At 50.7% G+C, this 25,463-nt stretch overlaps 1 protein-coding gene across 5 annotated transcripts in view; it reads left to right on the plus strand.

Annotated features, from left to right (window-relative positions):
• Positions 1-25,463, plus strand: part of VWA5B2 (von Willebrand factor A domain containing 5B2) — a 62,008-nt gene that overhangs the window by 27,611 nt on the left and 8,934 nt on the right. For 4 of the 5 annotated variants that reach the window (XM_065557652.1, XM_065557656.1, XM_065557654.1 and 1 more), the window contains 11 exons: positions 7,251-7,482; positions 8,126-8,280; positions 14,373-14,504; positions 15,049-15,173; positions 15,395-15,571; positions 19,669-19,779; positions 20,253-20,455; positions 22,165-22,279; positions 24,059-24,241; positions 24,488-24,686; positions 25,010-25,299. In XM_065557652.1, the coding sequence (XP_065413724.1) occupies positions 7,251-7,482; positions 8,126-8,280; positions 14,373-14,504; positions 15,049-15,173; positions 15,395-15,571; positions 19,669-19,779; positions 20,253-20,455; positions 22,165-22,279; positions 24,059-24,241; positions 24,488-24,686; positions 25,010-25,299 (1,922 nt within the window). The remainder of the gene's footprint in view (positions 1-7,250; positions 7,483-8,125; positions 8,281-14,372; positions 14,505-15,048; positions 15,174-15,394; positions 15,572-19,668; positions 19,780-20,252; positions 20,456-22,164; positions 22,280-24,058; positions 24,242-24,487; positions 24,687-25,009; positions 25,300-25,463) is intronic. The other variant, XM_065557657.1, reaches the window with a different exon arrangement.

Genomic DNA, 25,463 nt, shown 5'->3' on the forward strand with positions numbered 1-25,463 from the left:
TATTTAACTTCAGTGCCAAATGAGCCTTTTGGATAAATGATGCATGGGTAGAAGGGAGGGATGAGAGAGACAGATTTGCCCCCAGATTTTTACTATCCCGGGGGGGCCAGGATAGTCCCCCCACCCAATGGCACCCCTGAGAACAGACCCTTCCCCAAGCTTGGCACTGGCAGAAATGTGGAAAGGCAGTGGCAGTGATTCTGCATGCCCCATCACCCCCAAATTGTGCCCATGGTGGCCTCCCCTCTCCCGCCACTGCAGTGGGCCCTACCCATTCCCAGCCAGGCTCCCTCTGCCTGGACGCACCTAGTGCTGCCTGCAGTTGGAGCCGACTGGGAGCTGGAGCCTGCCCAGGAGATCTACGTAGGAGCCGGGGCCAACCCAGGTAAGCAAGATCTCACTGCTGTTGCTGAGGCTGGACTTCTGCAGAGCAGAGGGAGCCCTATGCTTCTCCCTAACCCTGGCTGGAGCAGCTCTCTGAGGCTGCTGGAGGAGGGTCCCCACCCCCCACTGAGGGCTGAAGTTAGGACTGGGTCAGCCTCTGCTGCAGCCAGCCCAGAAGGCGCAGAACAGCTGATAGGCAGAGTGGGGCTGCATTCAGGGGAGCCCACCAAACAGCTGATTAGTGCAGTAGCCTACCAGCTGATTGGTCTAGGCGGGGCTGCTCAGGAACTGCTGATCCCTGATTGGAGCTGCAGCACCACTATTGCCAGTGGGTGCTAAGCACCCACTGATTTTTTCCCTTGGGAGTCGGTGCCTATGATGTGTAGCTTTCAAGGCTGTCTTTGTGCTTCTGGGTGTTAGCTGGGGTGGGGGATCCCAACCTCCCCTGGAAAGGTGATTCCCAAAGCAATGCTAACATAGCTGGAACCAAGAGGTGCTGGGAGTCCGGCCAGAAACCCCACTCATGAGTTCAGCCAACAAAGTTTGGAGAAGCAGCATGTGAATTTCCGGATGGTGCCAAAGGAACTGAAATACTGAATCCTTTGAGGTTTGTCCAGGACAAATTAAAACTGACTCTTCTCCCTGTCAGGGCAGGTACTGAGGTGAGAGCTGTCCTACCTGCGGGTAGGAGGAGTGATGGGGTATGGGAGTTCTCTGAAATAAACTGTTCCTCCTCCCTGAATCCACTGTCCCATAGTTGGACAGTCTGTAATTTGGGGTTGATCCCTCCAGTACCAGCATCCCAGTGCCAGCTGGTTTGTCAGTGAGTGAGGGCTGATTCTCCTGAACCTGCGGTCCTGGGCCAGGCTGTCTTTGAAAAAGGGACAGTTCTCATCCCCATTAACATTTAATTGCTTTCCCTCAGCTTTTGAATATGAGCCTATAGAAACCTCTCTGTGACTCTGTCTCACTTCTATCTTTTGCCTCCGAGCAACTTGAATGTGCCACCAGTTCCAGCTGCCTTGACGTCATCTGCTCTAATTCTCTTGTATGCCATGCAAGCCAGCTTCTGGCCTGTCTCCTCCATTGAAACTGCTGATTTAGCTCTTTAATAATCTTCAGGCTCTCCTTTCTTTTCTCCTCCTCTGTCTTCTGCTGCTTGTAACAGTCAATCACTACTGCTTCTTCCTCTGGGACATCTGCTTCTCAGTTCAGTCCTACTGCTCCTCCTATCTCTGTGCACTCCCTCAGTGTCTCCCCTAGTAGCTTCTTTTCCTCTTCTCTCCCTCTGTTTATTGACATCCCTGAAGATTCAGGCTCTGTTCTCATTCCCCTTCTCTTCTGCCTCTTTGCTTTTTCTTTGAGTGACCTCATCTGTCCCAATAGTTTCAGCTACTATCTCTTTGCCAGTGACTCCCAAGTCTAACTCTCCACCACCACCATCACCCACTCTGCCACATCTCATATCTGCAATCTTTCCTCCTGGATATGTCACATCTCCAATATTTCATTCTGAAAGTTTAGTTCTACATCTCTGGTTGCCCAAATATCCCCTACATAGCCTATCTCAAACTCAATATGTTTGAACCTGAACTCCATGTATTCCCCTAAAACCATCCCTCTCCTTTTGCAGTGATGAAGTCATCTTTCTCCTCTGAGAACATCCTCCGTTTCCTTCTCTCTTTCTCTCGCTCCCAACCATTCAATGTTAAAAGATCCCTTCAGTTCCTGATCTATAAGATCTCAAAGATCCATCCCTGGCTCTCCATTCCCCCACCAAAACCTGCTCTTTGTCATCTCCTGCCATGATTGCAACCTTCTCCTCTCCTCTGGCCTCCCAGATTCTCCCTTCTACTCCACCGTGAACACTGAAGCTGACATCCATCCTCTTTTCCTGACCTCTCCACTCCACTGATTGAATTCCTTCATTTGGCTGCCCCTCACCTTCCACATCCAGTTCGGCATAAAGCTCTTGCAGTTAGTATATCGCTTGTGCCCGTGCATACTAGGCTCCCTGCGTTGGCGTACTCACCAGGCATACTTTTGTCGATGCACAGTGTGGTCGCACCACTGGTAGGTATCCCAGTGTGCAATTTGCCGCCATCCAGCGCATTGGGAAATGTTAGCAATGCATGGTGGGGCAAAAAGGAGCCGCGCAGGGGTCACCGGGAGTAAGGGGTCAACTTCCCAGTGTGCAACTGTCTTCATCCCATAATGTCATCTGTATCCCATAATTTTTGCACCTTTTTAAAAAATCCCATGAACCCTTCTCACAGTCTGCCATCTCTGACATAAGCATGAAACCCACATAGCTCTCCACTATTATCATGAGCGTTGCAAGCACAGGAGGCATGATCCTCTGGTATTTGCAGAACTGTAAGAAGAATGGAATCTGTGGGGAATGTGACCATTTCTTGGAGGACAAAGATTGCTGTGGGACATAGTGAGAACCAATTAAAGCTTGTAGGTGGTGTTCACGGAGCAGTTGCAGATGATGGAGAGCCACTTATGGCATGAGAAATGAGCACTGACAGGTGGGAACACATCATAATGCAGGTTGGGACGAGGACCAGCGGCTGCAGAATTTTCGGATGCACCAGGCCACATTCCGGGATCTGTGTGCCAATCTCGCCCCAGCCCTCTGTGCAGGGACACCAAAGTGAGAGCTGCACTGAGAGTGGAGAGGCAAGTGGCAATCGCACTCTGGAGACTTACAACTCCAGATTACGACCAGTCAGTGGTAAATCATTTTGGAATTGGGAAATGCACTGTGGGGGCTGTTGTCATGCAAGTGTGCAGGGGCATTAATTGTTTCCTGCTACACAGGACTGTGACTCTTGGCAGCTTGTAGGACATAGTGGAGAAATGGGGTTCCCGAACTGGCGTGGAGCGATAGACGGCACGCATCTCACTATTTAGGCACCAGAGCACCTTGCCACAGAGCCATCAACACAAATGGCTACTTGTCTAGGATTATACAAGCATTGATGGATCACCAGGGATGCTTCATGACATCAGTGTTGGCTGGTTAGGGAAGGTGCATGACACTGGCATCTTTAAGAACATAGGACTGTTCAGAAAGCTACAAGCAGGTACTTTCTTTCCCGACCAGTGGATTGCCATTGGCAATGCTGAAATGCCAATAGCGATCCTGGGGGACCCAGCCTACTACTTGTCCTCTGGCTCATGAAGCCATACACCAGGCATCTCAACAGCACCAAAGAAAGATTTAACTACTGGCTCAGCATGTGCAGAATGACAGTTGAATGTGCTCTTGGTAGATTGAAGGGATGCTGGTGCTGTTTACGCACAAGATTAGATCTCAGTGACAAAAATCCCAATGATTATAGTTGTCAGCTGTGTCCTGCATAATATCTGTGAAGCAAAGGGGGAAAAGTTGCAGCTGGGGTGGAGGTAGAGTGGCTTTCTCCTGAGTTTGAACAGCCACATGCAAGGGCTATTAGAAGAGCTCAGTGCAGAGCCATATGGTTCAGAGAGGCTTTGAAGGAGCACTTGAACAGTGAATCACAGTACAGTAATGCATTGTGGTGTATTGTGCTGTACCTCACCCTGCTATTTGTGGGCCTGTTAGAAATTGTGTGGTGCTTGGTGTACATCTATGAATATAACACTGTCAATGCACCTAATAATTTTGCAGTGCTTGCTGTACATTTATGGTTATCACACTTGTGTGTCATTGATCCTATGAGTTATGTCACACTGTACAGTAGTTAGTACGTAGGTGCTGTCAGAACTGCTAGGCACTCCGCAGCATATGTTGGGAGCTAATACAGATGAACTAGTTTCCAAATAATATAATTTTATTCAGTAGCAAAACCAGTACAAAGAAAAATCTGTGCAATTTAAAAGCAAATACATTAAAAACTTAATAAATTAATGGAACAGAACTTAATAAAGGGAAAGAACATTTGTGTCCTACCTACACACATTTACCTACGCATTCAGCAACTGTGGCTTTCACAGGTCAGTGTATGTGAAACTGTGGTTGTCCTTTATGTCCCCTGGGGTGGAGTGGTAAAGTAGGGATGTGCCCCCTGATGCCAGGTGGAATGTTAGGGGTGTGTGTGGATAGGGGCGGCTCTATGTATTTTGCCACCCCAAGCACTGCAGTCAGGCAGCTTTTGGTGGCGCACCTGTGGGCAGTCTGCTGGTAACGTGGATTCGGTGGCATGCGTGCGGGAGGTCCGCCGGTTCCACGTCTTCAGCGTACCTACTGCCGAATTGCCACCGAAACCGCGGGACCGGCGGACCTCCCGCAGGCATGCTGCCAAAGGCTGCCTGACTGCCGCCCTCACAGTGACCGGCAGGCCACCCCCCACGGCTTGCCGCCCCAGGCACGCGCTTGGTGCGCTGGTGCCTGGAGGCTGGAGCTGCCCCTGGTGTAGAGAGGTGTAATGGAGTTCTCCAGGGATAGCAAAGGGAGGCATGCCTGTGATTGTTGACCCTGAAGGTCCACAAGAGTCTGCGGCATCTGTATTTGCTGCCGGAGAAGCCTTATTATATCTTGATGCATCCCGAGTCGTTTTCTTTCTCCTCATCATCTGGCTCAGGCATTCTGAAGGTGTAGAGGGAGAACCTGCAGGTAAAACACACAGCGGTACCATTGTCAGTATAGTCACAACAGAAAGGGAAAGTTAAGATTCACAGCTCCCTTCTCTTTCTCCATTAAAGTGTTAAACAAGGCCTTGTAGAGCTTGTGCCCGGTGTCACTACAGCACCAGCCATGGTGAGTACGGCGCGCCAGGGGCGAGGAAAAGGAGGAGGAATTGCTCAGTTGCATAAAACCCTGAGTATAGGCCAGTGGTTTTCAACCTTTTCTCATTTGCAAACCCGTAAAAAATTTCAAATGGAGGTTGGACCCCTTTGGAAATCTTAGACAAGTTGAAAACCACTGTTCTGTGGTAACAACAACCTTTCGTGGACCCTTACATGTCGTCTGCAGAGCCTGAGGGGTCTGCAGACCACAGGTTGAAAACCACTGGGATAGGCCAGTGTCACTGAATACTGGCACCATTTTCCATAGGTGGTGGTGGTTTAACTGATATTTCATTCCTGAGGGTAACAAAGGCAGAGAGAGCACAGCTGCTGCTGATGTCCTGAAGCTTCCCGAACCTGTATGCTGCTAGCCTGTGTATTGCAATGGTGCCTGCCATAGGCACCGACTTCCCCTCTTTCCTGTGGGTGCTCGACCCCACCTCTGCCCCTGGCCCCGCCCCTGCTCCACTCCTTCCATGAGGCCCCGCTCCACATCTTCCCACCCCTTCTCCGCCCCCATTACAACCCGTTTCCCAAAGTCCCCGCCCCAACTCTGCTCCCTCCCTGCCAATATTCCAACTCCTTCCCCAAATCCCCACCCCAGCCCCGCCTCCTCCCCTGAACATGCCACATTCCTGCTCCTCCTCCGCCCCCCGAGCTTGCTAACGCTGCCAAACAGCTGTTTGGCGGCAACTGGGCAGGAAATGCTGGGAGGTAGGCAGAGGAGCAGGGACGCGGCACGCTCAGGGGATGGGGAGGAGGAGGTGGGATGGGAGGTGAGGGGAGCTTGGCTGCCAATGGGTGCAGAGCACCCACTAATTTTTCCCCGTGGGTGCTCCAGCCCCGGAGCCTACGGTGCCTGCTGAAGTTAACGCTGATTGGTGTGGGAAAGTGTCGTACCACGGAGGAAGAAATAAGGCTGCCTCCCTAGAAACCTTCAGGAGAGGATTGCAGAGTACCTCCATGAAAGTTTTATCGAGCTCTCTCAAGAGGATTCAAGCGACATCCCTATGTACATAACCCCACTGCTCCACACGGCTCCTCTTGCCTAACTCGCTTTTCACGACAGAGGCCTGTGGCTTGGGCTCCTCGGAGGTATCCATGGTGGTGTGCAGGACAGTGTTGGGATCTCCACCAAGTATGATATGCAGCTCTTTGTAAAAGTGGCAGGTCTGTGGCTCGGCACCGGATCAACTGTTGGCCTCCCTGGCCTTTGATATGCCTGCCGCAATTTCTTTGCTTTCAGATGACACTGCTGCTGGTCCCTATTGTACCCCTTCTGCATCCCCCAGGCAATCTGTTCATAGATGTCCATGTTTCTATGGCTGGTCCAGAGCTGTGCTTGTACAGTGTCTTTTCCCCACGGCCAAGGAGATCCAGTACCTCCTTTCTGTTCCAAGCTGGAGTGCATCTGGAGCATGTAGACAGCATGATCAGCTGGGGAGTTGCACACAACAAAGGAGAGCTGCTAGGTGTGCTTGCCAAGCTGGACAATCAGGAAAAGACATTTCAAAAATTCATGGAGCGTTAAAGCGGAGGGGGGCCTTCCAGTCTCTGTGACCCCTGGGCAGTGGAATTCACAATTGTGACCAGAACTGTCAGTGTCGGGCATTGTGGGACAGCTGCTGGAGGACTGTTAGGGTCGACATAAGTAACGCAGTATCTGCACTCGCATTGTATTGACCTCAGTACATCGACCATGGCTCAATGCCGCTCAGGGAGGTGGTGTTACTGCATCACTGTAATGGGGCACTTACACTGATGGGAGACAAGCTCAAGTGTAGACACATACGCAAATAGGTCAATGCAAGATGGCTTACATCAGCTTCACTTTGTAGTTAGACCAGACTTTAGACTGTAAACGTCTAGGGCAAGGACTGTGTCTTTTTATATGTTTGTACATTGCTAAGCATACTGATAATACTTAATGAATAATAATCCCCTTGGCCTCACTATTCCAGTTTGACACTGTCCATGGCTGAGGGGCTGATCCCCCGTCCTGGTGCTGGTCTGTAACTGCGAACACCAGCTCGATGCTCGAAACGCCCGTCCTGTGGAAACTGCCTGCTGACTGTTCCTTTCCTGCCCAGGTCACCTAATCCTTGATGAAGATTTAGAGCGTTCTACCTTCATCCTCAGCACGGGCCCCATTGGGCCCTCAGAAATCCTGACGGTTGTCTTCAGCAGCAGCCAGGAGCTGTCGACCCTGCCAGACGGTGCACTCCACATCACGTTCTCCTCCGTCCTCACGCCCCTTGTGGTGGCCCTCCCGGAAAGTGCGAGTGAGCCGGGAGGCTTGTGTGACGACAGGTTGGCCCTATGGTGATTTTCATGGCTTTCTCGGAGTCTATGCCATAGTGGGGGCTGAGGAGGTTATAGGAGGGGAGGGAAAGCAGAGGGGCTATAGGGAGGGGATAAGGAGCAGAGGGATGGATGTGGTCTCCTCATCCCTGAGACGATTCCCAGAATGCACCTTAACTTCACCAAATACAGAGTCTCACGCTAGAGGTGTGAGGTCCCCAGGTCTCCCCAGTTGTGGATTCCCACATTCTCCTGCTGCGTCCTCATGGGGGGGGGGGGGGGGGGGAGGGAGCTGACAGGTAAATGCAGGAGGATGTTGGGGTTCAGGAAGATGCTTCATGTTCCCTCCCTGATAAACTGTGGCTCTCCACTGGCCTGAGGTGGCAGTAAAGTCCCTGTGGCCTGCCTGAGATACCCAGGTGTGAACTAAAGTCTGGTGCACATCCCAGGGTATCGTCAGAGGAGCCTGTTAATCTCCCAGCTGCTGGAATGCCCAGGAGTGCATGGCAAGAGCTCGCTGCGCTGATAGGGAGCGAGGCTGCTCTGGATAAGGGGTCGCTGCAGGCTGCTCAGCATTGCAGAGGCTAACGGTCCCCAGCAGGCCAAGCCCACGCCTAGCGGGTGCTTTGCGGTCAGCTCGTGATTGACTTGTCTTTTGTTTCAGTCCCACTAGCTGCTTTGGAGCTACTGGCCTGCGAAGTGAACAGTCATTCATCGTGCCTCCTGAGAGCACAGACATCTTCAGGGGCCAGGTCTACAATCCCTTCCCCTATGAATTCTCCTTTGAGCTGCTGGTCAAGGGGCCCTGCTTGCTGGCAGGTATGAGGATGATGTTTCTCCGTCGGCTTATTTTTCTCTCTTTTGGTGGGTCATCAGTGCTCATGGAAGTGAAGTGTCAATAGAGCTGGACAGTGTGTGGGCAACAGCTGGCCAAGCCTCCCCCTGACAGCCCATCTAGTGTCCCTCAATCCCCATCCGCAGCCCCCCCCCTCCCCCGCTATTCCAGCCCTGGCATAACAGAAACATGCAGCTCATTTCATGTCCCTTTATCCTGACCCACCACAGCCTGCTATTCCAGCCCTCAGCTCCTTAGATCCATAGCTTACTGATCCTACCCGGCAGCTACCAAGGCTCAAACAGGGGTTGCAGAGTGTGACAAAGGCCCAAAATGAAGGGCACCGAATAATTACTATTCCACTGCAGTTATGGGATTCATTCCCTTCGTGTAAATGGCTCTTTCTGTTAACTCAGATTCATGAGTCTGTTTCTGATGGAAAGTTTCCAACAATAAAAGCTAGGGGGGAACATGCGGGTAACTTTGGGACTAAAATGAGAGATGTCCCATGAAACAAAGGATATTTGATGATGCACCTCATTCCTGAAGACATTTCCTTTTGGTGTTTAAGGAAAAAGCTACTTCCTGTCCCTCCGTCCAATCCCTTCTCCAAACCTGCTCCTTCTGCCTCCCTCCATCATTGAGCCTCATTCCTGCTCCAGCCTATGAACAATAAAACTAAAGGGTTGGGCTGAACTAACTTGATGTGATCCCACCATAGCCAAGGAACCTCCTGACCTTCTCTCATGTTAACCTGGTTCGTCCGACCCTCCCCAATGTCCTTGTCTGATGTTATCTCTCCCCGGGACATGTCATCTCTGATTAAGCTCCTCAAGGCAGAGAGCAGATTTTGACTATAAATGCCAAGCTGTGAACCAGTGGCATTGTTGCCATGCTCCAATACACTCACCACAGACTTGAGAGAGGTAAAACCCATCCACTCCAACCCAAGCTGCCTCCCCAGGGCACTCACTTAAGACAAAAGCACCCATAGATTCCTCTAGTCAAAGGGCTAGTGCCACTTCTATTATATCCAGCAGGAATCAATTAACATTTCCTAGTGGTGTCCCAGTACCTTATAACCAGGAGGGTCCACACTGTTATATAAGTACACCATTAATAATAGAATGAGAGCTCTTGAGTGAGCCAGGGAATGCAGGAAGAATCAAAGGGCATCTGAGGCAGGTCAGTGGATGAGCCAGTCCACTTACTCCTGCCCCCAAATGCCATTGCACATCATGGATTTATGGGCTAGCTGGCTGAGACCAGTCAACTCACTTCACCTGGGGTGGAGTCTTAGCTGCTACCACTTAGACCCAGCAGTAAAAACCTAGCTCTTTATTGCTTAGCCAATATCCTCCTTCACTCAGAGAAATGAAAGTGAGGAATGGCTGTGGGGAGAAGGGACGTGATGGGGATGAATTGCACAGAGACTGGAGTGTGTGCCTGAGAGGTTAGGGGAATTGATCCCATTAGCGTTGGCTCAAGGCCCATCTGCCTCTGAAGTGCTGCACTCCGGCCTCACTGTGCATCAATCTGGAGAAAATGTCTGTTGGTGCTGAGTGGTTTATAGGGCCCTCTCTGGTAGGAGGGGGAGATACGCTAGGAAGAGAAATGTCAAGGGGTCCCAGCTGCACTGTGAGCATACCCACAGTCCTTTTTAGACCTTGAAGAGGTTCTTCTCTGCCTCCCCTGAGTTACTGAGTCTGGGGGCGGGGATGTTGGCACTGAGCACTGGTGTGAATATTACACTGGGTGGTGACTAGCCTCAGTGGAGGCCACGCTCAGGTGAGTGTCTGTGTGTGGGGTAGAATAAGGGTGAGCAGGGAGGGGTGCTCAGGGAAGATTCTGGCCAAGTGGGATGGGCAGAGGGTTCTCATCAGCAGATAGCTTGTGGCTTTCTTCTATACTGTCCCTTATGCGCAGAGCCCCTTTCCTTCCACTTCCACCCTCTCCTCCTTCAATCTCTCCTCAAAACACGCTTCCTCCTTCTGCGAGGCCTCCAAACCTTAACTTTCCCTCTTAGCAAATGTGTTTAAACCCGTACCCCTGTGTGAGTGTAAGTGCTTGTGCTCATGTCTGTGTGTGTTTGCATGCACTTGTGTAAGCAGGCATGTGTGTGAGTGCACATCTGTGTGCATGCATGAGTGCTTGTCTCTGTGTGTGAGCACATGTGCATGCATGGCTCTATGTGTGCATATGCACCTGTGTTTGAATGTGCCTGAGTGTGTGTGTATGTGTTGGTATAAATACTCCTGTGTATGGAAGCATGGGTGTGTGCACATTTGTGCGTGAGTACTTGCATGTGAATGAAGTTCTGGAACAGCCGTCCATGGGGAGCAGTGGAGGCAACAAACCTAACTGGTTTCAAGACTGAGCTTGATGGGTTTATGGAGAGGATGGTATAATGAGATTGCCTACCATGGCATATGGCCCCTCCGCGACTGCTAGAAGCAAATAATCCCAGTGGCCGGAGATGGACCCTAGATGGGGAGGGCTCTGAGTTACTACAGAGAATTCTTTCCCAGGTGTCTGGCTGGTGGATCTTGCCCACATGGTCAAGTTCTAACTGATTGGCAGATTTGCGGCTGCAAAGGAATTTCCCCCCCAGGTCAGACTGGCAGAGACCTTGGGTTTTTTTTTTGCCTTCCTTTGTAGTGTAGAGCACGGGTCACTTGCTGATTTGAACTAGAGTAAATGGTGGATTCTCTATAACTTGAAGTCTTTAAATCATGAGTTGAGGACTTCAATAACTCAGCCAGAGGTTATGGGTCTAGTATAGACAGGGGTGTGCACAAGAGGGGGCAAGCAGGGGCACATGTGTCCCCAGTAATCAGCAGGGGCACAGAACTCCTCTGGGGTTAGGGTGGGGAGAGCCAGCTCCTCCAGTTCCAGGGCCATGGGGGCAGGGAGAGACAGAACGTGCCCCTCCAAAAGTGGTCAAATTTTTATTCCTACGCACACCCCTGAGTACAGGAGTGGGTGGGTGAGGTTCTGTGGCCAGCAATGTGCAGGAGGTCAAACTAGATGATCACAATGGTCCCTTTTGGCCTTAAAGTCTATGAGTCTATGTGTGACAGTGAAAGGAGGCTGATGGAAATTCCTGAGGGGGAAGGATAAAGTTGCCTCTCTGCCAAGCAATAACAGATTTTCAGGGCCTTGCACAATGATGTTAGCCAAACATAACCCCCAAGTTTGAATGTGCCTCAGTGTGTATGTGTATGTGCTGGAGGCAGGTAAATGAGAAAATTCTGTCCATTTCAGTTTGACAGACCCTTCCTCCCTCTCATGGGATGGATCTGTTTTATTTTAGCAGAGCTGGTAGTGTGGCCTGCAGTTAAGGTTGCATAAACTTTCCATTATCAGACCTTGTTTTCAGTTGCTTATAACTTTGCCAAACTTTAAGTATTTGGGCTGAAATTTTCCATGCCAGATGTCTGCCTCAGCCTGAGCTGTTTTGAAACATTTCCGCTGAAATGGTTTGGCTGTTTCCAGGAGCAATATTAGGGAAAATTACATTGTTCGTCCAGACCAAAAATGCAACTTTAATTTGGCCCCTTTTGTATATGCATGGTGGTACACTCTTTAATCACATGATCACATACTACAGCTTCGTTCACTGCCACAGAATGGATGGTGCTTTGGGAAGGAATCAGGGTTGGCTGTATTTTGTCGGACCCCTGCCTCATTTGTTGCTGAAGTAGGAAGTTGAGTAGTGGATGAGGCAGGGGATTCCAGGACAAGAAAGGATGATCTCATGGTTAAGACAACTGAATGTCTCCCTGGAGAACTGGATTCTATCCCGGTCTCTGTCCCCGAGTTCCTAGGTGATTCTGGGAAAGTCACTTAAATCAAAATGTTCATGGCTGGCCACTAATTATGTGTTATTCCTTTTCTGGATGCCCAGCGTGAGATACCTATGGCCAGATGAGCAGAGTGCTCAGAATGGCAGCTGCAGACTGTTGAAACTGTGCTTTGAACATATAAAGTCCTGGTACTCTGGAAAATCAGGCCCCAGGTGTCTCACATTGGGCCCCCCAAATTAGTGGACACTTGACAATTTTAGCCTTAATCGTTCCATGCTTCAATTCTCCATCTGTAAAATGGGCGTGATAATAGCACCTATTCCCACAGGAGTGCTGTGAAGATAAATTAAAGGAAGATTGTGAAGCCCTCAGGTACAAAGGTGAGAGCATCATAAAAACACTCAGGAGAGAATGAACAGTTTTGAATTCAGGGCAGGGTTTCCATGGTATGGAGTAAATAAGATCTGGGGCAATGCATTGAATGGTGGGATAAAAAATATTGACTAATTTCTCATTTACTCAATGAGGCAGGGGTCCTGTGGAAAAAATAATATGTGATCATGCAATTAAAGATTGTATCATAATGCATGTGCACAAGGGGGCTGAATTCAGACTGCAAAGGCAACCTGAGTTCTGACACTTCCTAACTTTTCAGTGCTTGACTTCGCAACCTTAGTGTTCTTTTAGCATAGCTTTTTGGATGTAATTATTATCTATTTGCAGTCACTCCAAATATCTCTGTACGTCTTCTGCGGGGGAGGAACAGCAGGGTCTAGGGGAGAGAAAGAATTGTCATAACAGGCCACAAGCATTTAAAAAAGGCACCCAGCTGATGCAGCAGGGACTTAGATTATGTCTGCCTGCAAAAAAAATCTGCAGCAGCGATTCTGAGTTGCAGCCTGCAGACTCAGGCTCACTAGTATGGTGCCAAAAACAGCAGTGTAGACGTTCCCACTTGGCTGGAACTTGGGCCTGAAACCTAGCAAGGGAGATGCGTCTTAGAGCCTGAGCTCCAGCCCAAGTGGCAACATCTATGCTAAGCTGCTATTTTTAGCACCGTAGCTCAAGCCCGAGTCTGTATACCCAGGTTCTGAGACTCGCCGCTGCAGGGTTGTCAAGGTTCCCTCCCCACTTTGAACTCTGGGGTACAGCTGTGGGGACCCACATGAAAGACACCCAAGCTTATTTCTACCAGCTTAGGTTAAAACTTCCCCAAGGCACAAATCCTTTCTTTGTCCTTGGACAGTATTGCTGCCACCACCAAGTGATTTAGACAAACATCCAGGGAAAAGGGCTACTTGGAGTCTCTGTTTCCCCAAACCCTTTCACCCCCTTTCCTAGGGAGGCTTGAGAATAACACACTAACCAATTGCCTTTAATAAAAGTACAGACCAGACCCTTTATCTTTAGGACACTAAAATCAATCAGGTTATTAAAAAAAAAATTTATTATAAAGAAAAAGATAAAAAGAAGCACTTCTGTAAAATCAGGATGGAAGGTAATTTTACAGGGTAATAAAAAGATTTAAAACACAGAGGATTCCCCTCTAGGCTCAACTTCAAAATTCCAAAAACAGGAATAAAACTCCCTCTTAGCATAGGGAAAATTCACAAGCTAAAACAAACGATAATCTAACGCATTTCCTTGCTTTACTTACAATTTTTGTAATTTTAGATGCTTATTTCAGGTAGGGTTTTAGGAGATGGTTTTTTCCTGCCTGGTCCCTCTCTCTGTCCCAAGAGAGCACAACAAAGAGAGCACCAACATCCCTCCCACCCCCCAGATTTTAAAGTCTCTTCTTTTCTTATTGGTCCTTTTGGTCAGGTGCCAACCAAGTTATCTGAGCTTCTTAACCCCTTACAGGGAAAGGAGGGATTTTATGCTACCCTTAGCTGTATGTTTATGACAAGGGTTGACATACCCTAAGTGCCCTGGGATGATGTCTGGATATAAAAGCTACAATGATGAACCAGAGCTGAGACTAGATGATTTAGGCCCAGATTTTTAAAGGTATTTAGGTGTTTCTGTGTATCAGTGTTGCAACATCTACCTGATTTAGGTGCCTAAGTCCCATCAACAATCAATGGGATTTTGTCTCCTAAATGCCTTTTGAACATGAGATTTAGGCTCCTAAATTGGTTAGGCGTTACAACACTGAGTGCAGCAATGCCTGAGTACCTTTAAAAACAACAAATCATGGGCCTTACCCTACCTCCTGTACCCCCTTAGTAACTGTAATTTCTGCTTCTTATTCCTCCTCTGCCCTGCAGGCTTGGAGAGCCCATCGCATGCCCTACGGGCTGATGCAGACCCCTATGCCAACTCTGCCTCCACCATTTGTGTTACCTTGGCAGAGGGTCACCAATGTGACAGGAGTCTGGAGATTATCTTGTACCCCTGTGGTAAGAGGAACAAGTGAACCAACATTACACTGGGAGCCTGCTTTTAACTTGGAGTCCACAGCTAGGGTAAATTCAGGCGGCACTGGCTCTGGGAGCTCAAGGCCTCTCCTAACAGGGGTGCTGGTTGTGGGAAGCTCCTGGTTATTACAGTTCAAGACTCTTCCAGCTGGTGGTGCTGTGGAGAAGGGAGCAGGCATGCTAAGCATGGGGAAACTCTCCGTTGCTTAATTCTCTGCCTCTCCTAGCGGGGGGTGCTGCCGGTAGAGTAAACCCCAATTCTCTTACATGGAGACATATTTAGTATTTCAGAGGCATTTTCCATCTGGATTGATTTACAGTCCTAGAAGAGCTGCCTGTGTCAGGGCCCATTCTGTTCTGCAGCCCACTTCATAAGGGAGAGGGCCTTTCATAGCCCAGCTCCCTTCCCAGACCCTCACTTCCTAACTGCCGGGTCCTCATGATTCTAAATTCTGCGGAGCTCCAGGAAGTGCAGGGCCATAGGGTGGGAGCCATTGACTTCTCTGATGTTTGTCCTTTTGCCCAGAGCCCCATTGCCCTCACCTGGTCATTGAGGCGGGTGCCATGACGTACCAGGAGTATGAGGCGCACATCAGGAGTCGTCGGGATTACGTGCGAATCGCCAAGAAGGACAGTGATGGGGAGAGACAGGTGACCAACCCTGGAGGGTCTTTAACAGGGTGGTCCTGGAGGGGGAGGTGTCACGGCCAGTTAGAGGACCGGGACGGGAGAAGGTCTGGGAGAAGTCTGAGACCTGAGGGAAACAGCTATCCTGGGCAAGGATGTGTGAGGCTTAAGGGGAAGTGCCTGTGGAAAGGGGATGTGAGGCTTGAGGATCCCACCCCACTCCTGTCTCTCTCTCATGCTCACAGGTGGCCTTCGTTCAAAAGCGATTCCACAAAGACATCTTCCACAACCCGGTCCTGATGCTGAACTTCTGTCCTGAGGTGGGCAGTGTGCCTACTGACCTCCAGACAGTCACCCGGGAAATCCTCTTCCTCATCGACCAGAGCGGCAGCATGAGTGGCCCCAACATCATCAGGATCAAGGTCAGGGGAAAAAGGGCCCAGCTTGGGGGCAGGCGGCATAAAATCCACTTAGGGGAAGAAAGCCAGGAACAAGCAGTGGCCAGGATGGCTCCAAGTCCTCAGGGTGAATCACTGACTTGTCTCAAATCATCCCATTAGGGGTGAGGTGAGAGGGAGGAAACAATAGGTCGCCCAGTGCCCTCAGATTCCTTTCCTCCTTATCAGTGGGGCCTGATGGCACAGACACTGTGTTAATCCCCTTGGTTGATCAGCTACTTAACAGGCAGGCTGACTACCTCTATTCCCCCTGCTGCTGCTGCTGCTGCATTTGAGGTCAGCTGAGGGACTTGCTAACAATCCCTGGATTTGAATGTTGTGGGGAGGGGCCAGGTCATGCCATTTTCCTTGGAGGAGACAGACTGCAATTTGCTTCCCCACTGAGGTCTGCTGACCATCTGGGCAGGGTGTAAGACCCATCTCTCTTCTCGAGCTTTTGCTTGGGGTGGCAGGGAGGGACATGATATCCTGGAGGGGCAAGACTCCTTAGTTACTTCTGAAAACGCTTTGGTCAAAGCGGAGAGACTTTAGAGATTAGAATGGAAGGAAGACAGACAGACATCACAGACTGATCTGTATTAGAAACAGAGAAGGGAGGAGGTAACTGAACAATATGCAGGGTCAGTCCGTGCTGCAGGGAAAAGACAAGGCAGATTGAGGCTGCTAATAAGAATGGCTTTTAAAGAAACGGTTGGGGGAAGGGAAGGATAGAGACATTAGAAAATGAGGAGGAGATGACATCAATGCGCTGACTCAGCTGTTTAAGGTTCTGAGCTGCTCAAAAAAAATTGTCTTAAAGTAATAAAGCAAAGAGGTATGGGACACTCAGGGCCAAATCCATCTCCCTCCTCCGAGAGCCCCTGGGCCATGGAACCAATATGATTTTGCACAGTATGAACAGGTGTAGGGGCAGAGGACCTGCAGTAGGCGAGTGAAGTCCTCTGCACAGCAGAGGAGTGGGGGGTGGGGGGGAGATGTGGATGAGCCGGAGGTGGGACCAGCGGATCTGCCGCTGTGTGGATCTTCTCATCTCCTTCCTCCCTGTGGGGGTGAGGCTGTGTAAATGCCCTGCGTAGGCTACTGCAGCAACTGAACTGAAAGGTCTCTGCAGAATGGCTCCACAGCTGCTCTGCAGCCTAAGGAAATACTCCTTCACACCTTCCCTACACATCTCCACAGCCCAGCTATTCAGGCTGGATTTGCTGCATAGGGAACAGTGAAGATCTGTTGATAAAACCAGATGAGGGAATACTTGGAAAATGTGACCATATAAAGATTAGTCAGTCTGGATGGCCCTGACCCCAGGGCATTAGGGGAATAAACTGACAAATCCATTTGATTGCTGAACTATTTCTATAAAGTCTTGGAGAACTGGAAAGATATGAGAGGACTGGAGAAAAATAAATGTGGTACCAGTCTTTAAAAAATGCAAGAGAATGATCCTGGCAATTACTGTCCTGTATGTCTAACTTCTATCCCTGCTAGAATAATGGGACAGGTACTCTGAGATCACTGTTTATAGAGTAAGAGGACCATGAGCAATAAGTGGCTGTACAGAATAAATCACGTCAAGCACATTTGATTGCTCTTTCTAACAGAACAGTAGAATTAGTGAATGAAAGGAACATGGCAGTTCGAGAGAGACTTCAGGAAAGAAAACACTTGATTGTGCCCCATGAAATCGTACTTGAAACATTGTCAAGGTTCCTTACCCATTCTGAACTCTAGGGTACAGATGTGGGGACCTGCATGAAAACCTCTAAGCTTAACTACCAGCTTAGATCTGCTTTTGCTGCCATCACCCAAATTATTTATGAGTTATTTGGGAAACTCTGTCTACCACCCCCCCCCCCCCCAAATATCTCCCTCCCAAGTACTATAACCCTTCCCTGGGTAGCCTTGAGAGACTTCTCCACCAATTTCCTGGTGCGTCCAGATCCAACCCCCTTGGATCTTAAATCAAGGAAAAATCAATCAGGTTCCTAAAAAGGAGGCTTTTAATTAAAGAAAGAAAGTAAAAATAATCTCTGTAAAATCAGGATGGAAAATAACTTTACAGGGTAATCAGATTTAAAGAGCCCAGAGGAACCCCCTCTAGCCTTAGGTTCAAAGTTACAGCAAACAGAGGTAAACTCTCTAGCAAAAGGAACATTTACACGTTGAGAAAACAAAGATAAACCTAACATGCCTTGCCTGGCTGTTACTTACAAGTTTGAAATATGAGAGACTTGTTCAGAAAGATTTGGAGAGCATGGATTGATGCTCCCTCTCAGCGAACAACCCCCAAAACAAAGAGCACAAACAAAAGCCTTCCCCCCACCAAGATTTGAAAGTATCTTATCCCCTTATTGGTCCTTTGGGTCAGGTGTCAGCCAGGTTACCTGAGCTTCTTAACCCTTTACAGGTAAAAGGATTTTGGTGTCTCTGGCCAGGAGGGATTTTATAGTATTGTACACAGGAAAGCGGTTACCCTTCCCTTTATAGTTATGACAAACATTAATTCTAATTGGCTTGGATAGAAGCACTGGTACCTGGGTTGAAAACTGACTGAAGGACTGAACAAAGGGTCCTGACAAATGGCAACGGGTAGAGCTGTGAGGAGGTTTCTAGTGGGGACTGTAGGGATTGTTGTCAGGACCTGTCTGAGTTCACTTGTTAATAGTGATACTTGTATGCAGCAGTGTTGTAGCCGTTGGTCCCAGGATATTCGAGAGACAAGGTGGATGAGGTAATAACTTTTATTGGACCAATTTCAATTGGTGAGAGAGAGAAGCTTTTGAGCTTACACAGAGCTCTCACCAACAGAAGTTGGTCCAATAAAAGATATTACCTCCCCCACCTTGTCTCTCTAATAGTGGTACTTAGCATTTACATAGTGTTTCACATATTTAAGGTGCGGTGTAAACATGAGCTAATTAATCCTCATTATAATTTTCATGTAATGATCTGAAAGCATGTTAATGAAGTTCACAGATGAGACTAACTGAAGAGGTGATACAAGCACCAGTGAGGGCAGGAAGATGATACAAAGAAACCTAAAGAGATTAGAAAAATGGGCTGCAAATAAACTGAGATTCATCATGGGAAAATGCAGCTATCCCATCTGGGGAGAGGGACTGAAACAGGAACAGGATGTGATCGCCTTGTCCGGGACATCCTGGAATCCTTGGCCTGTATCGAATGTGTCTATAAATATATAGGGGCAGATCGACTCCCTCAGTCCATAGCTCCACAGTAACTCAGTGGCTGAGGTAGCCTGTGCAGGGCACTTAAGCAGCTGAGGATATGCCCTGTAGGCTCTAACCAGAAATACGCCCACGTCGTCCCCCTCTAGCCCATTCCAAAGACTAGGATCAGCGTCATTGCCTGACCCTCTGAGCCCAGCACACCCCCACAGCCTTCCAGTGGCTCCCCTTCTCCACTGCATCAAATCCAAGCTTCTCGTCCTCCCTTTCAAGGCCCCTCACAGCTCAGCTTCTTCCTGCTGCTCCCCCTTGTCACATTGCCTCCGGCCTCCTTCCCCCCAGTGAGTCCAGCCTCAGCCGCGCGTTTGTCTGCTTCTCCCCCAACAGTCTCCACACCTCCTTCCGCGCTGGCCCTTGTGCATGGAGCATCCGTATTCAACTGACCCAGAAAGGCCAGGGGGGCATCTGAGACTGAGAGGAGGGAAGTGACTTGGCTCAGTTGCCCAGTGAGTGCGAGTGCTGGGAAGTGACTCCACAGAGGTGCTCTAGCCTTGTGCCACAGAGGGAGGGGTCCCAGAGGTCATGCTTGTTGAGAGGTGTCAGAAACTGAACGGACCCACAGAGGGAATGCAGGAGTGTTCTCTCTAGCCCATGCACCAAGGCTTTGTCCAGTCCAGTTCCGAACGTTCCCAGCAGTGGGGCTCTCAGCCCTTCCCCTGGAAGATGGTTCTCCAGCCTGGTAGATCTCATTGGTAGGGAGTAGTGCATATTCATGGACAGGGTGTGTCCCCCTTACAGCTGATCAGCCTCGCTCTCCGCCCTTCCCATCATCACTGGCCTCACCTGCCCTATGTGTTATATTTCATTTCTTCCCAGGAGGCCTTGCTGGTGGCAGTGAAGAGCCTCCCTTCAGGCACCTTGCTGAACATTGCTGGATTCGGCTCCCACATCAAACCCCTCTTCCCAGCAAGCAAGCCCTGCAGCAATGTGAGTGTGGTGCATGTGAGGATTCCTGGCCCTCGTGACCCAGATACCATCACAACCAGTCTCCCTCGCTCATCCCGGTCTGAAGCCTTCACTACACTTCCCCACCTCATGTTGACCCCCCATGACCAGCCCCTCTAATAATCAAGGCCCCCTGGTCCACGTCCCTGACTCTTCATGGGCCATGGCTGGCTGCTTGGTGCACTCTCATCATGAGCTTGTTAAACACCTAAGTCTTTTTCTCTGGCTCCTGTGATTGAAAGTTAGCTGCTCCCATGGTGGGGCAGCATGAAGGAGGGAAGAATCCCATGGTGGGAGCAGCGCTGGCCAACAGATCGGTGCTCGGCATCAGGCTCCTTGCTTCAACATGACCGTAGTGTGGTGGGATTGTAGACAAGAGGGGAGAGGAGTGAGAATTTGGGGGTGATTCTGTGGGCTTGGGGTGCCCCTGTAATCCACACTGTTTGTGTCAGCAGGAGAACCTCAGGCTGGCCTGTGAGCACATACAGAAGCTCCGGGCCGATATGCATGGGACCAACCTCCTGGCTGCTCTGACCTGGATCCTGGGGCAGCCTCTTCACCGCGGTTACCCGCGCCAGCTGTTCATCTTCACGGATGCCAACGTCAGCAATGCAGGCAAGATCATTGAGCTGATTCGGAGGCAGGCCAGCACTGTCAGGTACGGAGTGAGTGTGTGTGGGGAGGGGAGGGAAACAAACCCAGGGGAGGGATGGGGCAAGAATCTTCCTGCTGCGGGGAGGATGGCTGAGGGGATGGGGAACTAGTCTGCAGCCCCTGGTGCCAGAGGGGAGCAGAGGGCCCTGCATTGGTACTGTTATACCCAGGGCCTCTCACAATCTCCCCCCCCCCCCCCCCAGGGCTCCCTATGAAACCCCCCAGGGTTCTGTGCTTCAGCTGTGGGGCAAGGTGGGCTTGGAGCTTCAGCCCCATGGGTTTGAAAATATTTACCGGAATTTAAGCCCTGGTCAGAGCCATCCCTAGGGTACAGCAAATCAGGGTGGCCACCCTGGAGCCCGCTCTTTGGGAGCTCCGCAGTGGCCGCCCTGAATTGCCATACCCTAGGGACGGCTCTGTGTGCGTGTCATGCAGGGGGCAGTAGGCCAGCCTGGGGAGGTGAGGTTAGGGTGCGGGGGGCCAGGCTGGCCTGCGGGGTTAGTGAGAGGCCTGGCACCAGCAGCGGGGGTCGGGCCTGCACTCACCGGCGAGAGGGGGCAGCAGCGACCCCAGCCCTCCCCGCTGGCTCCCAGTGTTGCTCATGGGAGGGGGCGGAAGCTGGAAAGAGGCAGGGCGGGGGCTTGGGGGAAGAGGTGGAGTGGGGGCAGGGCCTGGGGCAGAGCGGGGGATTGTTGCGGGCCCCGCACCCCTGTAGGGAAGGCCCTGGCCCTGGTTATACCAAAGTTCACTCCTGAGAGAAAAACTCCCGCCTCTCACCACACACACCTCAGATAGAGCAGTCCAAACTCAGATTTCCCATTTCACAGGACATTTGGACATTTGTTCTCGTCAATTTCTCATGAAACAGAATTTCGGAAAAGCTTTTGGATCTGGAAAATGTTTGTTCCAGAATTTCAAATTTTTGTCTGGGGATTTTGAAATGTTATCTTGATTTTTAATTGTAATCTTCACTTCGTTTTTATTATTTTTACATTACTTCAAATGTCAGCATGTCAGACTGTTTAATTAAAACACAAACAGGAGACTCAGATCTAGAAAAGAAGATGCGCTGTTTCAATCAGTGCTAAGTAGCAGCTGCCCTCTAATGATTTTAACATAAAATAAAACAATAATAAAATATTGTAACTATTATATTATGTCGTAGTATTGCAGGTCTATAGCAGCGGTGCATATTGTGCATTATTGCTACGGACATGTCACGAAATAATATAAAGAATAATACAAATATACATATTAAAAATTAAAAAGAAAAGCCCCCAAATTTTGATTTTTCAAAATGAAAATTCAAAATGTTCTTTGTTTTGAGTTTTTGTTTTCAATTGACATGTTTCTACAAAGGTATTACCTCCCCTGCCTTATCCTCTCATCCCGGGACCAAGACAGCTATGCCAGCACTGCAAACACCGTATTTCTAAATGTTTTCATTTTGACAACAGTGGCATTTTTCATCAAAAAACTTTTCAATGGAACATTTCCGACCAGCTCTAACCTCAACCCCAAGAGAGGGGTCTCGGAGCCTTCTCTGCCAAATACCCCTGTGCAGACCTGGTCCCAGAAAACCTACAAATATCCCAGCCCGAGTGGGGTGGCTCAGTGCCTCCTCCTTTCAGGCTGGAGCCATCCCTGTCTAGGCCAGTGGGTCTCAGAGTAGGCCCCAGGGTTGCTTTTAAGCAGTTCGGCTTATTCCTGCAGGTGTTTCAGCTTTGGCCTGGGCTCCGGAGCCTGCCGGAGGCTCCTGAGAGGCCTGGCCAAGATGAGCAAAGGTCGGGCTGAGTTCCTGAGCCCTGAGGAGAGGCTGCAGCCCAAGGTAAGTGTCCTCCATCTGCACCGGTATTTTGGACTCAGTTGTGGGGGTGAGAGCACTGAGGTCTCTATTAACCAAGGATGCCTAAAGCTCACCCACCATACCTAATGGGCATAGAACGACCCTGGCTTCAGCTGCTCTCTTTCTGTTACAGAGGGGCAGTCTACAGAGGGCACCCACAGGTGCAGCCTGCAGTCAGACCAGGGGACTTGGCATGTCACACAGCTTGTGGCGTGTGCTGTGTGGCTCATGGCAGGGACCATGGGTCTCCAACACAGAGCGCACCACTTTGATGTAGGCGGCATGGCTGCTGGGAATGCCCATCTACATGGCCCTGGCTGTGATGGGTTCCGTTGTGCTGGGCACTGCTCAGACACATACTGATGTGCAATGGCCAGTGGCCAAGGGTGACGAACTGGGACTGTTCTTACTGTGGTCTTTGAATGCTGACAGGGGAGTGTGGCTAGGATGGTCTGCGTTGGGGGATGGGAGACTGACCAAGGGAAAATACCTGAGCATGTAATGTGAGAACCCAGGAAGGGGTTAGAGGCCAGGTGACACCTTTGCCCGGGAAACTGAACAAAGGCTGTGGGAGGGGTCGCTGAAGGGAGAGTTTCAGGAGCTGGCTGGTGATATGGCTGGGAGGCAGATGGGGCTCTGACCTCCCAAGGGGGCTGGGGCGCCCTGGGACCCCAAGATGGACCTATCTGGGGGGGGAGGAATCCTGTTGTCTGTGCCTGCAAGACCTGTCTTGGACTGTGTTCCTGTCGTCTAAATAAACCTTCTGCTTTACTGGCTGACTGAGAGTCATGGTGAATCGCAGGAAGCCGGGGGTGCAGGGCCTTGTGTCCCCCCACACACTGTGACACCAAGATGCTATGTTAATAAACTGCAAACTCACACTGAGAGATGGTCCCTGCCCCAAACGGTTTACAACCTGAACAGACAAAGGAAGTAGTGGTATACTCGTGATATGGATGGGAGAGAGATTAGGGCCCAGATCCTCAAAGGTGTTTTAGGCTCCTAGCTTCCATTGAAATCAAGGCTCCGGGGATTTGAGGATCTGGGCCTGGGTGACTTGCCCAAAATCACGCAGAATGAGTGGCAGAGCCAAAAATCAAACCCAGCTCTCCTGAGTCCCACCTGTCCCTTCCACCATTCCCCCGCTCTTTGTCACTTAGTCCCTGGGGGTGAAGGGCCTTGTGTCTGCTCTTGCGGCCCCCAGGACCTAGGCTGGAGCTCAGAGTGGTATCCTGGGCTCTGAAGAGAGCTGCATCAATCTCCCGTCGGTGGGAGGGAACTCAGTGCAATGGGAGCTCTGAGAGGGTAAGTGTAGGGAGAGAAGAATTAAGGTTCCCCATCCCCGAATGACTTTGAAAGATGTTTTAGTGCCCAGATCAGGCTTTGCTTGTGGACTCACTCCCCTAGGACCCACCGAGCCAGCTCTGTGCCAGTGTTCAGCAAGGCATTGGCCACCAGCATTTAACAGGGCCCCTGTAGCCCCAGATCTACCCTCATCCCCTTCTCCAGCTTGGTTCCTGCTGTCAGTGTTTCTGTGCCATCTTGTGACCCAGAGCCACTCGCAGTGTCTGGGAGGCCCAGTCTGTGCTCTGAGCTCTGGGTGGCTCAGTGTTCGGTGTCAGTCATCTGCTTCTCGGGCCAACAGCTGGTTGGTAATTCAAAGGGCTGGAGCCCCCGGAGTGCATGTGGCAGTGGAACATATAGGTGGGGAGGCTGTGAGCCTCTGAGGGCTGATGGGTCTGGTTTCTGCCCCCTCCTCAGCTGATAAAGTCTCTGAAGAAGGCAATTGAGCCTGCCGTGAGTGACATCACCATAGACTGGTATGTGCCCGACACCATGGAGGCTCTGCTGTCACCCAATGAAATCGCAGCCTTGTATCCAGGAGACCGGCTCATCAGCTATTGCACCCTCTACAACATCGCCAGCTTCCGGGACAAGAAGACAGTAAGAACCCTCTGTGTAGTGGGCGTGAGGCTTTTCCACCAGGCCATGCTCACCACTGGGGATTGGACAATAGCTGCAAAGCGTCAGGCGCTGTGGTGAGGAAGGTTGCTGCTGGAGCCCTGGATGGCTGGGCCCTGTGGCGCAGAAACTCACATGCTGGTGTATTTCTTCCCCTCCCACGATCTGATGCCAACAGGAGGGCCTCTCTGTGGCTGTGGCAACTACCTTGTCCTCTTGTTTTGCCAGGGTAGAGAACGGGTGTGTAGAAGCCTTTCGCGGGGCTCTGTGGGGTCAGCATTCCAGTCCCAGGATGAGGCATGTAGCCCGGACGTGGCTCACCCGTACCCAGCTGGCGAGAGCCAGGACATCAGTCAAGCCCTGCAGGAGATTTCCCGTGAGATTTCCCTGGAGTTTTCCGCTGGGGGCGTCGAGGAGTCTGAGAAGAGTGAGTGGAGCAGCGAGTGAGCACTTAGTGAGGGAGTGGGGCTGGCTGTGCCTGGGGAGGTTGGCCAATGAGATGGACATTCATCCACAGAGGAGCTGCAGAGGCAGGATGCTGACGCCTGGCCTGTCTGGTCTCTTACTGCAGGGATGTTAATGCTGGGTACATAACCCTCCAGGCTTTGCAGCACCCACCCCTCTTGTCTGGAGACAGCTGACCAAAGGATCAGGCAGGGTCAGAGGGCTGTAAAGGGGGTGGTCAGGGGTGACGGGGAGAGTCTCTTTCCCCAGTAGAACAGGGTTGCTGCTTGTGTCTCTCCTTGGCAGGTGTGGATCCTGTTTCTGACATCTGGAAGAGGATTTACCAGGCCTCCTACATCCAGGAGCAGTATGTCCTCACTCACTGCTCCATCAGCACCGACCGGAGCCAGGGCCTGCTCTCCCACGGCTCCACCAGCAGCGAGTCCACTGGCTCCAGGGACATAGCTCCTGAGAGTGGCTCGCTGGCCTGCACCCTTGAATCCAACTCTCAGCAGGGACAGAAGAGCGTTTCTGTGTGCGACTCCTCCACCAAGTCTGCTCCATTCCCGCAGGCCGGGCTGACTGCTGGCACCAAGGTGAGGTGTGGCCGAGCCCCTGGATGGCCACGGCTGGGACTGCCATAAGTAGAGAAGGCTGGGGTTGGTCATCTCCTCTTGTCTCATGTACCTGCCCCCGCCCACAAATGGGTGTGAATTTCTTCTAAATCTCCTGCTCTGTCCCCACCGGAGACAAAATCCTC

This window comes from Chrysemys picta, chromosome 9 (assembly GCF_011386835.1).
Source record: "Chrysemys picta bellii isolate R12L10 chromosome 9, ASM1138683v2, whole genome shotgun sequence".
Taxonomy (NCBI): domain Eukaryota; kingdom Metazoa; phylum Chordata; order Testudines; family Emydidae; genus Chrysemys; species Chrysemys picta.